This window comes from Ascidia mentula, chromosome 8 (genome assembly GCF_947561715.1).
Source record: "Ascidia mentula chromosome 8, kaAscMent1.1, whole genome shotgun sequence".
NCBI lineage: Eukaryota > Metazoa > Chordata > Ascidiacea > Phlebobranchia > Ascidiidae > Ascidia > Ascidia mentula.
Genome location: NC_138573.1, coordinates 18,866,934 through 18,881,455, shown reverse-complemented (window position 1 = coordinate 18,881,455; position 14,522 = coordinate 18,866,934). Strand labels below are relative to the sequence as shown.

The 14,522-nt window shown below is 40.5% G+C and overlaps 2 protein-coding genes across 2 annotated transcripts; both read right to left on the bottom strand.

Annotated features, from left to right (window-relative positions):
* Positions 1 to 566: 566 nt before the first annotated feature.
* Positions 567 to 4,803, bottom strand: LOC145910525 (uncharacterized). The gene is made up of 2 exons (XM_082997678.1): positions 4,710 to 4,803; positions 567 to 4,577 (listed from the first exon to the last, which is right to left on the bottom strand). Exons 1-2 carry the CDS (start codon positions 4,801 to 4,803, stop codon positions 592 to 594), a joined length of 4,080 nt encoding a protein of 1,359 aa, XP_082853804.1. The 3' UTR covers positions 567 to 591.
* Positions 4,804 to 10,905: 6,102 nt separating this feature from the next.
* On the bottom strand, positions 10,906 to 14,085 carry LOC145910691 (hydroxyacyl-coenzyme A dehydrogenase, mitochondrial-like). The gene is made up of 7 exons (XM_082997886.1): positions 13,957 to 14,085; positions 13,261 to 13,427; positions 12,832 to 12,989; positions 12,617 to 12,691; positions 12,311 to 12,452; positions 11,767 to 11,956; positions 10,906 to 11,266 (listed from the first exon to the last, which is right to left on the bottom strand). Exons 1-7 carry the CDS (start codon positions 14,033 to 14,035, stop codon positions 11,145 to 11,147), a joined length of 933 nt encoding a protein of 310 aa, XP_082854012.1. The 5' UTR covers positions 14,036 to 14,085; the 3' UTR covers positions 10,906 to 11,144.
* Positions 14,086 to 14,522: the final 437 nt, after the last annotated feature.

The following is a 14,522-nucleotide window of genomic DNA, read 5'->3' as shown; positions in this document are numbered from 1 at the left end:
CCACCCAACTAGTCTCAGTCACTTAACTAACAACTGGCACGCGGTAGAAGTTACTCGCTCAGTCACTAACGCGCTTGGAACAATTTAAACTTTACGCCGCCTGGCATTGCAAACGTGTGTTTCCATTAATAAATAAGTCGTCTATATCAGCAAGAACACGCAAGCAGACTTAGCTTTAGCATCTCAGCGACCGGGAACCAGATGGTACGCTGCAATACCGAGTCGTATCCGTTTTATTGTTTTCAATAAAGTGCCAGGGGATGAAAACTGGTGAATGATTTCAAAAACGTTCACGAAACACTGATTTTAGTCCGATTTCCCTTTCCTGGTTTCAATAGAAAGTGATTTTTTGCCACTCAAAAAGTTTGCAGTTATTTAAACCTTGTTGGTTTTGCTGTCACTGCTTTCAACTGCGTGCAAAGTTCTCACAGCTACAACATTGACACAAACAAGTATATTTAAACAGGAATTAACGAATTGTTGTCCACGAATGCAACAGAACGCGTTGAAATACAAAGATCACCACGAAGTCTCTCAAAAGCGCTTCAATGTCTAATTTCGTCAAAGTTTTAGTTTGAATATTCACATTCATTAACCAACAATCTCAATCCCTCCATAACCATCCTGCTCAGCACGGGGGTTGTATCTAACACTGAAATCAGACGAACGATTCCTTGATGTACGTAATGATGATATTTTGGAAACGAGCCACTCCTTTATCTTCGACAATCGCTCTTCCAATGCTTTGGAGTAGAGCAAGGGGTTGAGGGCGCTGTTGATTGGAAGCAACAGACAAGCACTCAACACATAAGCGTCTCCTGGCATCTTCACTCCTCCAACACTCAAAAATCCCATCACACAAATTGGAATCCAGCAACAAAAGTCGGTCAAAATCAACCTGCTGATTCTCTTCTGCATCTTGGAGCTGACATCAGTGCTTCTGGATCCTTTCATGCGATTGCTTCGCTTGTAAATGAGAAAATAAGCAACCACCATGTAGATGAACATGAGGAAGTTGATTGTGATGAGGAATGTTGAATATTCCCATGAAAATTCATTGGTTGTTGTAAACAAACGTGGCATACAGACGCTCGTTCCACCATAATATCCAAACTCTCCCTTTATGGAGTTACCTGGAAAGGCGTTTTCAATTGTACGCTTAACATCGGACCAAGACTTTGACACTGATGTGGAAATTCTTTGTGCAAGTACCGACATGTTTTCTCTTGATATGAAATCTGTTTCATAAAAGTTATTTGGGAACCAAACATCAGAAACAAAGTACTCAGAAGTTGCGTTGAGCAATGGAACGGTTGCCAACAAAACAGCTAATATCCAACAAGACAACTCAGCAATCACAGATTTAGTAACATTGACATTTCGCAGGAGGAAAGGTTTGTAGGCCGATATCAGGCGAAATGTTGTCATAGCAGCCATAGTGAAAGCTGATGCTTCTGATGATACAACTGCAAGTGCTCCAAGTCCTGAACACAAGCTACTTGATCTCCATTCTTTATCAAACAAACAATAAGATCCCGAATATCTGATCGCTTGTATTATGATTGCCAGTAGATAAACTCCCATGAGAAGGTCAGACACGCAGAGGTTAAGAATAAAAACGCTTGTATTAATAAACAAATTCTGATCTTTATTGACTTTAATTAAGTCTCGTGTGGTTGTAACAAATACAAACGAATTCCCTCCCAGTGCTAAGATGCCTGTCACCCAGAAGATACCTCGATAAACTGGGTTTGCGATCATTTCGTTGACGTCTGCAAATGCGTTTCCAGCCAAATTAACACATTCGTCACTTCCGTCTGAGCAGTCATTAATTCCGTTCTGTACAAGTTTCTTTTCAACTGACAAAGGTTGTTTATTGGTGCAATAAAACCTGGTGTATTCACAACGACACCTGCTTTCATCAGATACGTCATCGCAGTCGATTATTCCGTCACAAACATGATTTCTATCGATGGAAATCTTTCCTTTACTTCTGCAGTAGTAGCGGGTATTGTTACAAAGTTCTAGATATTCGTCTGATTTGTCATCGCAATCAATTATTCCATCACAGACTTTTTGATTTTCTATGTTGATTTCTCCTTTGTTGAAACATTTAAACTTGTTTGGACAAAACATTTCTCCAAAAACTCTGATAAAATCATAGACAGATCCATCACACCACATGGGATATAAACTCAATATTTGTGCCTCGTTCCTGCCAACTTCTCTAAACCACGATTTCATAGCTCTCTCACACAACGATTCGTTGCCCTCGTTTTTCTGTGTGTAAATGTTGTCATCTGCTACACACTCACTTTGCACTGATGCTGTCCCAGTTGAACAGTATTTTGTGTTAGTTTGGTTGACACATTGTACACTTGTGTTACGCAACACCTTATCTTGGTCCACACATGTAGAATTGTCCTTACAATGCATTTGGTTATGGGGACAACATCCTCGTATATCGCGACACAATGTTTGATTTTCACACAAACATTCATCTGACATATCAAAGCAATCCACTACACCGTCACAAACTTGCTTGCTTGAAATTATCAGCTTTCTGTCCAAACACTGGAAACATCTAAACTGTCCATTGAGGAAACAAATATCAGAACTGTCAGAACATTGAGCCACAGAATCGTAGACGTTGGTTTGAGGTAAAACACAAACACTTTTTCTTGATGTTCCAGAACATTTAAACCCAAACCCATGTTGAATTTCGTCACTTTTGTCCTTGCAGCCATCAATAGCTTGCCCATCACAAAAATATTCTCTTGCAATAAGTTGTTGATTTTCACAGAAAAATAAGTTTTCGCAGGATTTGCTGCATGTTGAAATTGTACAAACTATTTCATCAACTTCACAATTATTAACATCAGTAGCGCACGTTTTACTAACAACTTCATTGCACGCAAATGGATCAGTTGTATGTATGAGATTTCTGGCTTCCTTTTCACTTGGACAAGTTACAGCAACCACATGACAAGATTGACATGTGATGTTTGAAAATGAACAAACTTCGTCAGTTCCATCAACACAATCTACGTATGTATCATTTATCCAGCTAAAAGGTATACATCTACCGTCTGGTGAGCACTGTGTGCTATTTGGATTACATGGACATCTGGCGTAAGTACCAGAACAGTTGCATGTATAATGTGTCTCATCACTTTCATTAATACAGTCAGGTTTTCCATCACACAACAAAGATCGATTAATGCATTTTGAATCCTTTCCAATGCATTGTTTCAATCCAACACAAACACATTTAAACATATCCGCTGGACATGTGCAGTTAACCTCATCACTCCAATCTCCACAGTGATTAATTCCATCGCATTGCCCAGATTTACTGATGCAGCCACCCAACCGTGACGTACAGTTTTTAGTTTTGTGACACGAACATTCAAACTTATCCTCTGGACATGTGCAGTTAAACTCATCACTACCATCTCCACAGTCATTCCTTCCATCGCATTGCTTAGATTTACTGATGCAGCCACCCAACCATGACGTACACTTTTTAGTTTTGTAACACGGACATTCAAACTTATCCGCTGGACATGTGCAGTTAACCTCATCACTACCGTCTCCACAGTCATTCCTTCCATCGCATTGCTTAGATTTACTGATGCAGCCACCCCACCATGGCGTACAGTTTTTAGTTTTGTGACACGGACATTCAAACTTATCCGCTGGACATGTGCAGTTAACCTCATCACTCCAATCTCCGCAGTCATTCCCTCCATCACATTGCTCAGATTTACTGATGCAGCCACCCAACCATGACGTGCAGGTTTTAGTTTTGTAACAAGCACATTCAAACTCATCCGCTGGACATGTGCAGTTAACCTCATCACTCCAATCTCCACAGTGATTCCATCCATCACATTGCTCAGATTTACTGATGCAACCCCTCCCTGACGTACAGTTTTTAGTTTTGTAACACGGACATTCAAACTTATCCGCTGGACATGTGCAGTTAACCTCATCACTCCAATCTCCACAGTGATCAATTCCATCGCATTGCCTAGATTTACTGATGCAGCCACCCAACCATGACGTACTGTTTTTAGTTTTGTAACACGGACATTCAAACTTATCCGCTGGACATGTGCAGTTAACCTCATCACTACCGTCTCCACAGTGTTTATATCCATCGCATTGCTTAGATTTACTGATGCAGCCACCCCACCATGACGTACAGTTTTTAGTTTTGTAACACGGACATTCAAACTTATCCTCTGGACATGTGCAGTTAACCTCGTCACTACCGTCTCCACAGTCATTCCTTCCATCGCATTGCCAAGTTTTATCCAAGCATCCGAGACTTCCAGGACATGTTGTGTTAAAACAGTCGCACTGGAATCTACCATCGGGACAAACATCACTTAACTCATCACTCCAATCTCCACAGTTGTTGACTCTATTATTCACTGTCTGCATCCCAATACATCCTGTTTCATTCGATCCACATTTACCGACCTTGTGGCAAGCACATTCGAACATGGACGAGGGACAAGTGCAGTTGGGATCAAGATACGGAGATTCACAAACCGGTAGATTTTCATCTCCTGTTATACAAGAGCCCGGGATAAGTTGAGGCAAAGGTGTTTTCGTGACATTAATGTCCTATGTATTAATGGCCAAACTGGAAAAGTCTCTAGGAATGAAACTGATGGTTTTCTACTATCAACTGCACTTACTTGTGATGGGAAGAGGAGCCAGACTTGTGTCCTCACCCGGACATTCACCTTCCACCCATCCGATCAACACAAACATCACAAACAACTTTATCATTATCTACGATTTCTATATTTTGTCTGCAATTTGCCACTTTACTGCTTAATCAGTGAATTTTCCACTTCAGCAAAATTACGCTGAAGGGGATTCGCTTCTCGTGTTATTCGCACAAAACTACCAACTAGTGAAATGAAACTCCGCCCACCTTTAACGTATGATAATATTTGTGCATTTCTGTTATGGACTAATTTGCTTCATCACCTCATGGGTGGACCCACAAAATATTGCGAAAATTTTAAGATTGCTCATATGAAAAATACAACAAAAACTGCAAGGTCATCGTTGAATGTTTTGAATAAAGCGATTAGTTACCTTTATTTAAAATTTCAACCTTTTATTAAACTGACTAAAACTCCTCAGTGATCAAATCAAAGTGAGCAACCTTTGCTTACCGCTTGTACGTATATGTGGGCATAAGAAAGCTACCGGGGTCTTCATGTCATGATCGTGCACCGCAATTTGCAGGTAAACAATGCGGGGAATTCTGTGGATTTTGAGTAACAATGAATCTTTTTGGGAAATTCCGCACGTCATCCCGCAATATCAATCACTCTACCTCCATCCTGCTCAGCACGGGGTTTGCGTCAAACGTTTCCTTGATGCTTACAAGTAAGCCCGTGAACAATTCAAAAATTCTGATGCGCTTCGCTCAATTGTTCCTCCCGTCTGCAAGAGAAACGACTAAACGCTCCATCCATTCAAAGAAGGTTTATTGAATTTGCCTCGCTTTTAATTCTCTTCGAGAAGAGAAAAATACATCAGGTTTTAAATGTGTGGTTGTGTTAAGTTTGTTGCATTGCATCAGATAAACCAGGGTTGTCCAACACGTGATCAGATAAACCAGGGTTGCGAACATTTCAGGAACATTCAAAAAGTTTGTGCGCTGATTCATGAAACATGTGTGCCACCCTTTCCATGACAATGTCCCCGAATAAAACAACGATGCGCCATACGTCAATCCGCAAATACTTCTTACTAAGTATAGAAATGTTATCCACACACCATGCAACAATCAATTGCATCAAGCAACGTTTTTTTGTGATTTCATGAAAATGGAAAAGTCGTGAGAGCTGCAGACATGGTTCGACCGGTAAGGTCTCATCAGTGCAGCTGGTGACTGTGGCACTGGGGTTTTACACTGGCACTAACATGCTTGTTTGGCCATAGTGCGCTCCACGTTGGTTCGCCTCTGTTGTTTGGTACCTAGTTGCGTACCAAACGGAACGACGTTGACCGAAAGGTACCACAAAGTGGAAATTAGTGTAACTGCTGGTGTAAAAGCTAGCACAGTGCCACAGTCAACAGCTGCACTGATGAGACCTCACAGGTCCCACAGTTAAAAGTCACTAACCCTCTGCCATGGATAATCGGGAATGCGAATGCGTTCGATGATCAAGCCGGGTTCGGAAATTGCTCTTTGGCGCTGTTAAAGCAAACGCTAATTTTGCGTCCTAGGCCATCAATGCCCAGTTCGCCTAAATGGACGGGCTGACCCAGCAACGCGACACACTCCAAAAAATAACATTTTCTCGTTTATGCATGATTGAATTGTGTGTACAAAAGGCAAGGTAGTTTCCCTGGTATGTTGTACCGGGCAATCTATGGGGGACTTAGAATTCGACCGAAGCAAAGTCACCCCGGTGTGAATCATAGCAACCCGTGTCCATTATATTTCACAATTTGTTTGACAGGACGAGTTACTTATTAATATTTAGCCTTGGGAAAATAATCAAGTATGCTACAGATACTGAATGATTTTTGCAAACTAACTTGAAATGCGGAAGCAGAAGTAAGAGGGAGGTGAACTAAGAAACAAAATTTGAAAGTGTTTTAAAGTTTTAAAATGGATTTGTTCATCGAAGCAACCTTTAAATCTGAACATCCGAAGAACATAAAAATCAAACTTCTAAAAAATATATGTGGGCATAAGAAAGCTACCGGGGTCTTCATGTCATGATCGTGCACCGCAATTTGCAGGTAAACAATTCGAGGAATTCTGAGGATTTTGAGTAACAATGGATCTTTTTGGGAAATTCCGCACGTCATCCCGCAATATCAATCACTCTACCTCCATCCTGCTCAGCACGGGTTTTGCGTCAAACGCTTCCTTGATGCTGACATGTAAGCCCGTGAACAATTCAAAAATTCTGATGCGCTTTCGCTCAATTGTTCCTCCCGTCTGCAAGAGAAACGACTAAACGCTCAATCCATTCAAAGGAGGTTTATTGAATTTGCCTCGCTTTTAATTCTCTTCGAGAAGAGAAAAATACATCAGGTTTTAAATGTGTGGTTGTGTTAAGTTTGTTGCATTGCATCAGATAAACCAGGGTTGTCCAACACGTGATCAGATAAACCAGGGTTGCCGAACACGTGACCCTGGGTGTTGCGAACATTTCAGGAACATTCAAAAAGTTTGTGCGCTGATTCATGAAACATGTGAGCCACCCTTTCCATGACAACGTCCCCGAATAAAACAACGATGCGCCATACGTCAATCCACAAATACTTCTTACTAAGTATGGAAATGTTATCCACACACCATGCAACAATCAATTGCATCAAGCAACGTTTTTCTTTTCTGATTTCATGAAAATGGAAAAGTCGTGAGAGCTGCAGACATGGTTCGACCGGTAAGGTCTCATCAGTGCAGCTGGTGACTGTGGCACTGGGGTTTTACACTGGCACTAACATGCTTGTTTGGCCATAGTGCGCTCCACGTTGGTTCGCCTCTGTTGTTTGGTACCTAGTTGCGTACCAAACGGAACGACGTTGACCGAAAGGTACCACAAAGTGGAAATTAGTGTAACTGCTGGTGTAAAAGCTAGCACAGTGCCACAGTCAACAGCTGCACTGATGAGACCTCACAGGTCCCACAGTTAAAAGTCACTAACCCTCTGCCATGGATAATCGGGAATGCGAATGCGTTCGATGATCAAGCCGGGTTCGGAAATTGCTCTTTGGCGCTGTTAAAGCAAACGCTAATTTTGCGTCCTAGGCCATCAGTGCCCAGTTCGCCTAAATGGACGGGCTGACCCAGCAACGCGACACACTCCAAAAAATAACATTTTCTCGTTTATGCATGATTGAATTGTGTGTACAAAAGGCAAGGTAGTTTCCCTGGTATGTTTTACCGGGCAATCTATGGGGGACTTAGAATTCGACCGAAGCAAAGTCACCCCGGTGTGAATCATAGCAACCCGTGTCCATTATATTTCACAATTTGTTTGACAGGACGAGTTACTTATTAATATTTAGCCTTGGGAAAATAATCAAGTATGCTACAGATACTGAATGATTTTTGCAAACTAACTTGAAATGCGGAAGCAGAAGTAAGAGGGAGATGAACTAAGAAACAAAATTTGAAAGTGTTTTAAAGTTTTAAAATGGATTTGTTCATCGAAGCAACCTTTAAATCTGAACATCCGAAGAACATAAAAATCAAACTTCTAAAAAATATATGTGGGCATAAGAAAGCTACCGGGGTCTTCATGTCATGAACGTGCACCGCAATTTGCGGGTAAACAATGCGGGGAATTCTGCGGATTTTGAGTAACAATGGATCTTTTTGGGAAATTGTGCACGTCATCCCGCAATATCAATCACTCTGCCTCCATCCTGCTCAGGCTTCCTTGATGCTCACAAGTAAGCCCGTGAATGTGAACAATTCAAAAATTCTGATGCGCTTCGCTCAATCGTTCCTCCCGTCTGCAAGAGGAACGACTGAACGTTCAATCCATTCAAAGGAGGTTTGTTGAATTTGCCTCGCTTTCAATTCTCTTCGAGAAGAGAAAAATACATCAGGTTTTAAATGTGTGGTTGTGTTAAGTTTGCATTGCATCAGATAAACCAGGTTTGTCCAACACGTGATCAGATAAACCAGGGTTGCCAAACACGTGACCCTGCTGTATGGTTGTTGAGAACATTTAGGAAACATTCAAAAAGTTTTTGCGCAGATCCATGAAACATGTGAGCCACCCTTTCCATGACAATGCCCCCGAATAAAACACCGATGCGCCATACGTCAATCCGCAAATACTTCTTACTAAGTATAGAAATGTTATCCACACACCATGCAACAATCAATTGCATCAAGTAACGTTTTTTTGTGATTTCATGAAAATGGAAAAGTCGTGAGAGCTGCAGACATGGTTCGACCGGTAAGGTCTCATCAGTGCAGCTGGGGACTGTGGCACTGGGGTTTTACACTGTCACTAACACGCTTGTTTGGCCATAGTGCGCTCCACGGTGGTTCGTCTCTGTTGTTTAGTACCTAGTACAGGGAACCCAACGGATCGACGTTGACCGAAAGGTACCACAAAGTGGAAATCAGTGTAACTGCTGCTGTAAAAGCTAGCACAGTGCCACAGTCAACAGATGCACTGATGAGACCTCACAGGTCCCATAGTTAAAAGTCAGTAACCCTCTGCCATGGATAATCGGGAATGCGAATTCGCTGGATGATCATGCCGGGTTCGGAAATTGCTCTTTGGCGCTGTTAAAGCAAACGCTAATTTTGCGTCCTAGGCCAGTGCCCAGTTCGCCTAAATGGACGCCTGGCCCAGCAACGCGACACACTCCAAAAAATAACAAATTCTCGTTTATGCATGATTGAATTGGGTGTACAAAAGGCAAGGTAGTTTCCCTGGTATGTTTTACCGGGCAGTCTATGGGGGACTTAGAATTCCACCGAAGCAAAGTCATCCCAGTGTGACTCATAGCAACCCGTGTTCGTGTCATTTTAAACTTTGTTTTACAAGACGAGTTACTTATTAATATTTATCCTTGGGAAAATAATCAAGTATGCTACAGCTACTGAATGATTTTTTACAAACTAACTTAAAATGCGGAAGCTGAAGTAAGAGGGAGGTGAACTAAGAAAAAAATTTGAAAGTGTTTAAAAGTTTCAAAATGGATTTGTTCACCGAAGCAACCTTTAAATCTAAACATCCGAAGAACATAAAAATCAAACTTCTAAAAAATATCAAAAAAAAAATAAAAAAAAAAATAAGAAAACAGCAGTGAAAACTTTCAAGCAAACCAGCAGAGGGAAAAGAGAGCGGTCAGTGTTTGTGTGCAATTTGTACTTTGTGGGGATAAATTTCAACAAGTCGGCGGACCACGTGGTATAAAGTTATACCTATCTTTTTTGCGCATCATACTTATCGTGATGTGGATTTTGTGTGTGAATATGTTAATAGTCTGAACTAACGTCTATGACACGAGATGTTGTTAATGATGCGCAAACAAGCATTTGAAACCGGGGTTCTATCCATGGGCAACTGATCGCTAACAATGCTTTCATAATATTCAATGCAAACACAATCGTTGATTTTCCCTTCAGTTACTTTTGTGTCTGTCTCCATTCCCCTGCCTTCGCAATACTTAAGCGCAGCACGGTTGTAAGGAAGCGGAATGTAGACAGACAGAAAAGTAACAAAAGGGAAAATCAACGTTTGCGTTTCATAAATGAGATATGTTACAGGTGGATTGCATTTATTTTGAGTTTCCCAGCATAATCTTATGTTCGTCACCAACACATCTGTACAAAGTACAAGCCAACATTACATATGCAAGTGTATGTATTTGAACGGCCATTCGCACAAGTTGTGTACATAAGATTGTCGTCAACGTTGATGGTACCTGTATGATCGGCACTGCAGGCGGCCCAATGAGTCGTTGTCACATGACAACGGCTATTTCTGGTGTTGTTGTAGGAGCGTTTTTGAAGCAACCGAGGAATTCCCGACCATCGAATTAACACTTGATTATTTTGCCGTAGTTTACTTTCTAAAACATTGAATTGTATGATTTTGTTTTTGTGAGTAATTTTTGTAGTCTGTTTTAAGATTTCATATGAAGGTGATGAGCTTGACAGGATAGGTAAATGCACCTGATGAACGTTAGATTTAAAAGCTTCGCAGCTCAGGCATTGTAGCAAGTCGAAGCGATCCTGCCAATCATGCGATTGCATGAAACACTGTTGTGTTGCACCTTCTGAATCAGCCCCAGCAAGCTTACTCGTGTGAACTGGAGGTGCATATTCTGCCGCACGTCCACCCATATACAAGAACACGCATAACCGAATCATTTTGTGTTGAATTAATCGCTACGAAATGTTAAATAACTTTGCATACCTCGCAGTCATCAATGGAAATCGTATATAGCATTCCAAGAAATAATAGAAAAGGCATTTTAAGGAATTAATTCCCGCAACCCGCCCTCCGTAAGTAGTTTAAATACGGCAAGGCACAGTGATTGCTTTGAATTACGTAAATATAACGAACAGCATAAGCTTATAGTAACACGGGTAGCAGGTTTCAATGCATTACAACAGGAAGTTATTTCTTGTAGTCGTAGAATCCGGCTCCGGTTTTTCGACCAAATTTACCTTCGGCGACAAGTTTGTTGAGAATTTCGCTTTGTTGGAACAATGGGTTGTCTGGCTCAAGTTCACTCCAACCTGGAACACAATTTATATTTTTACATAACGACAGTGCTGCACAGTGAGCCACTGGGGCATGAAAAACTCTGCACTGAATAGAGCAACGAAAGTTTCACCCAAAACGTAAATTAACAGGGCTGCAGATAGGGTGCACACGCTGCTTCGACCTGTAAGGTCTCATCGGTGCCGCTGTTGACTGTGGCACGGATCTTGCTTTTACACTAGCAGGCACAAAGATTTCCACTTTGTGGTACCTTTCGGTCAACGTCGATCCGCTGGGTACCAAACAACAGAGACAAACCACGTGGAGCGCCCTATGGCCAAACAACTTCTTGGTGTCCGACAGTGCTACCGGCTCGGGTTGACACTATTGAGTTCTGATAGTTAATTCAACAAACGTCATTTACTAACTTTATTTCAAACTGTTAATGTCTGGTTCGCACGAACCCGAATCTTTGTCAACTTGGTGCATCCCTAGTAAAGTAATGCACATGAACCTTTACATTAAACTATCTTACCATCCATGATGAACTTGCTAGTGTCGAGACCAACGTAATCAAGAAGTTCAAACGGGCCCATCGGGTGACCAGCGCCAAGCTTCATTCCAATGTCAATATCTTCTTTTGAACCATGGCCTCGTTCATGCAATCGAACGGCTTCCATCAAATAAGGAACAAGAAGGCGATTCACAATAAAACCGGGAGTATCCTTGAAAAAGTAAAGTAAATTCTGGTATAGCAGTGAAGGGAAGGCAGTTTTGTTAGTTGCACAAGCAGCAAGGAAAATTTTATTTCCGTCAGCCTACTTCTCGAAGAAATAAAGGTTTCCATGCTGTTTGTAATAAGGGGTGGGAATTGTTACAGGGATAGTTACACAATGAGGAATGTTTGCCAGATTCAATTACAAAAAATTGGTGGCTGTAGGTTGAATAGATTTGCATGAAAGACAGAAAGTCAAACATGTGTTTGATGCTTTATATCAGGTCGTTCAATTTATGGACAAAATGTTATACCTACTCCGTTCTCATACACCAAAATGTTCTAGCACATTTTTACAACATACCTTGCAAGCGATTGGAGTTTTTCCAAGAGCTTTGCCCCAAGCCATGAGTTTGTTGAACGTTTCATCGCTTGTTTCTGGAGCCTTCACGATTTCAACAAGTTTCATCATTGGAACAGGGTTAAAGAAATGGACACCTCCAAACCTGTTTACAAAAAAACATCTACCAAATTATTTCTTAATCTTTAAAATTTAACACCAACACTCGTTTAATAGTTTTATCATAAGGTTGCAGTGACAAAGCAGCTTAACCTAGATCATTATTTGTAAATTTTGTCAGAATTCAACAACACACTTCCTGGGACTTACTTGTCTTTGCGTTTTGTGGTTTTCGCGATGTCTTGAATTGGAAGAGATGATGTATTGGATGTAAACACAGTGTGTCTGGAAATACAATGTACATGAGAACACAACTATACAAGCACACTATGGTTTCGTGTTTACAACTAACACCACACATTTGGAAAGTTACACAATATTGGAATAGGCTTAAAAACCAAACACTGATAAAAATCATAACCTACTCAGGGACAGATTCATCCAGCTTTTGGAAGAGGTCTTGTTTGATTTTTAAGTTTTCCACAATTGCTTCGATCACCAAATCGCAGTCTTGACTTGCACTAACTGCATCAGTTTTGTAAGACAATCTGCCGGTGATGTCTTCAATATATTTTTGACCAGCCTGAACAAATAATATAAAGAAATACATTACAGACATACACACAATAAATACACAACAACATTGAAGTTTTGACAGAAACAGGAAATCATGTCGTTGCCACTGTTTACAACACAACAACAATCAATTTAACACAAGGTCATCTTACAAAACAATATATTAATACAACTTGCAGTATAGTTCCTTATCCAATTTATATTGAAAATACATGTAAAGCCTGTCTTGCATAACAAAAACTTTTTACAATAAGAGTTTGTATGTATGCTGCACTTACAGCCTGGTCATCTGCGAACTTTTTTTTAGCAACTCGCTCAAGGCTTTTCTTGACAATCAGTTGGGTTTTCTGCAAAACTGATGAATCCAGATCGACCACAGTGACCGTGTTTCCAATAGTTGCTGCCACTTGTGCGATTCCAGATCCCATTAACCCTCCACCAATAACTGAAGAACAACAAAATTATGACCAAATTGTAAAGTTTATAATTTGCGTGGAGGATTATTTTGGGAAAAATAATTTTATGGATGGTACCCAGACTAGCCAATTATTATCATGTAATGAATCACTTTGTTTGTTTTGCACAGTTTATATTTAAAATTTCAAAATACATGAAAGAGTAATATTACATGCAATGGCATGATAGGCAGGTTTTTACCGATGCAACATTTTACACAAATTGTATGACACATTGGCATATAGCATATAGGCCAGATTGGAAAGCTTGAGGATTTTTATTCAGGGATTGTTAATTGCACAAACAATCACAACGTTTTTCTCATGTCAATGCGTTAGGTAATTTTTATTGCGGGGATCATCGGCAAATATTCGCAAGTGTGGGTCACTTTTCCCAATCTATCTGGCACATAAGCTATTTACATTGAAACATTATTTGCCAAACACTGAATTGTTGCCAACGTCCTTGTGAATATAACTTGTCTGTTTTTGTTTTCCATATAGTTGATGATTGCTTACCGACAATTTTGTTGAAATTGTTGAGAGCTGCACTTGTTTTAAGGCCATGCTGAGTTAACTTGGAGACACTCGACAACATAACGACGTTTTAACACAAAACAATCAACTTAAATCTAACAAACAGTAATAGTACAAGGCTTGATTAACAGCACTGCTACCAACAAATATTGAAACCAAGACAAAACGTTTTGCAACTCCGCAAAAAAATTGTGAATTCATTCAAGGTCGTACGCATGACTGGCGCTCGTCACACACTAAATCATAGAAATCATTCAAGCGTTTACCGGTCTTTATATTAATAAATAGGGTGTTCGAGGCCATGTATTACTTCCATTTATATTGAAAAGACACACAAGTGAAAGTCTAGAAATCCCCGCATTTTGCTGACATACAAGGATTTTTGCAAACGTTCTTTGATTGACGATATTATATGTTTAGCTCACCTAAACAAATGCTTACATTACACGAAATTGCATTACAACCACCAAAAGCACTGGTGTACTACAATGCTGCGAAACTCCGCTGTTTTGGTCTGTTAAATCTCGAAACAGACATATAATTAACAG

Coding starts and splice junctions, on each gene's coding strand:
- LOC145910691 (XM_082997886.1), bottom strand. CDS start 14,035: ATGTTGTCGAGTGTCTCCAAGTTAACTCAGCATGGCCTTAAAACAAGT. Junction 12,692..12,831: donor CTGGATGAATCTGTCCCTGA/GTAGGTTATGAT, acceptor TTGTATTTCCAG/ACACACTGTGTTTACATCCA. Junction 11,957..12,310: donor AAACTCCAATCGCTTGCAAG/GTATGTTGTAAA, acceptor TACTTTTTCAAG/GATACTCCCGGTTTTATTGT.
- LOC145910525 (XM_082997678.1), bottom strand. CDS start 4,803: ATGATAAAGTTGTTTGTGATGTTTGTGTTGATCGGATGGGTGGAAGGT. Junction 4,578..4,709: donor GGCTCCTCTTCCCATCACAA/GTAAGTGCAGTT, acceptor CTTGTATAACAG/GAGATGAAAATCTACCGGTT.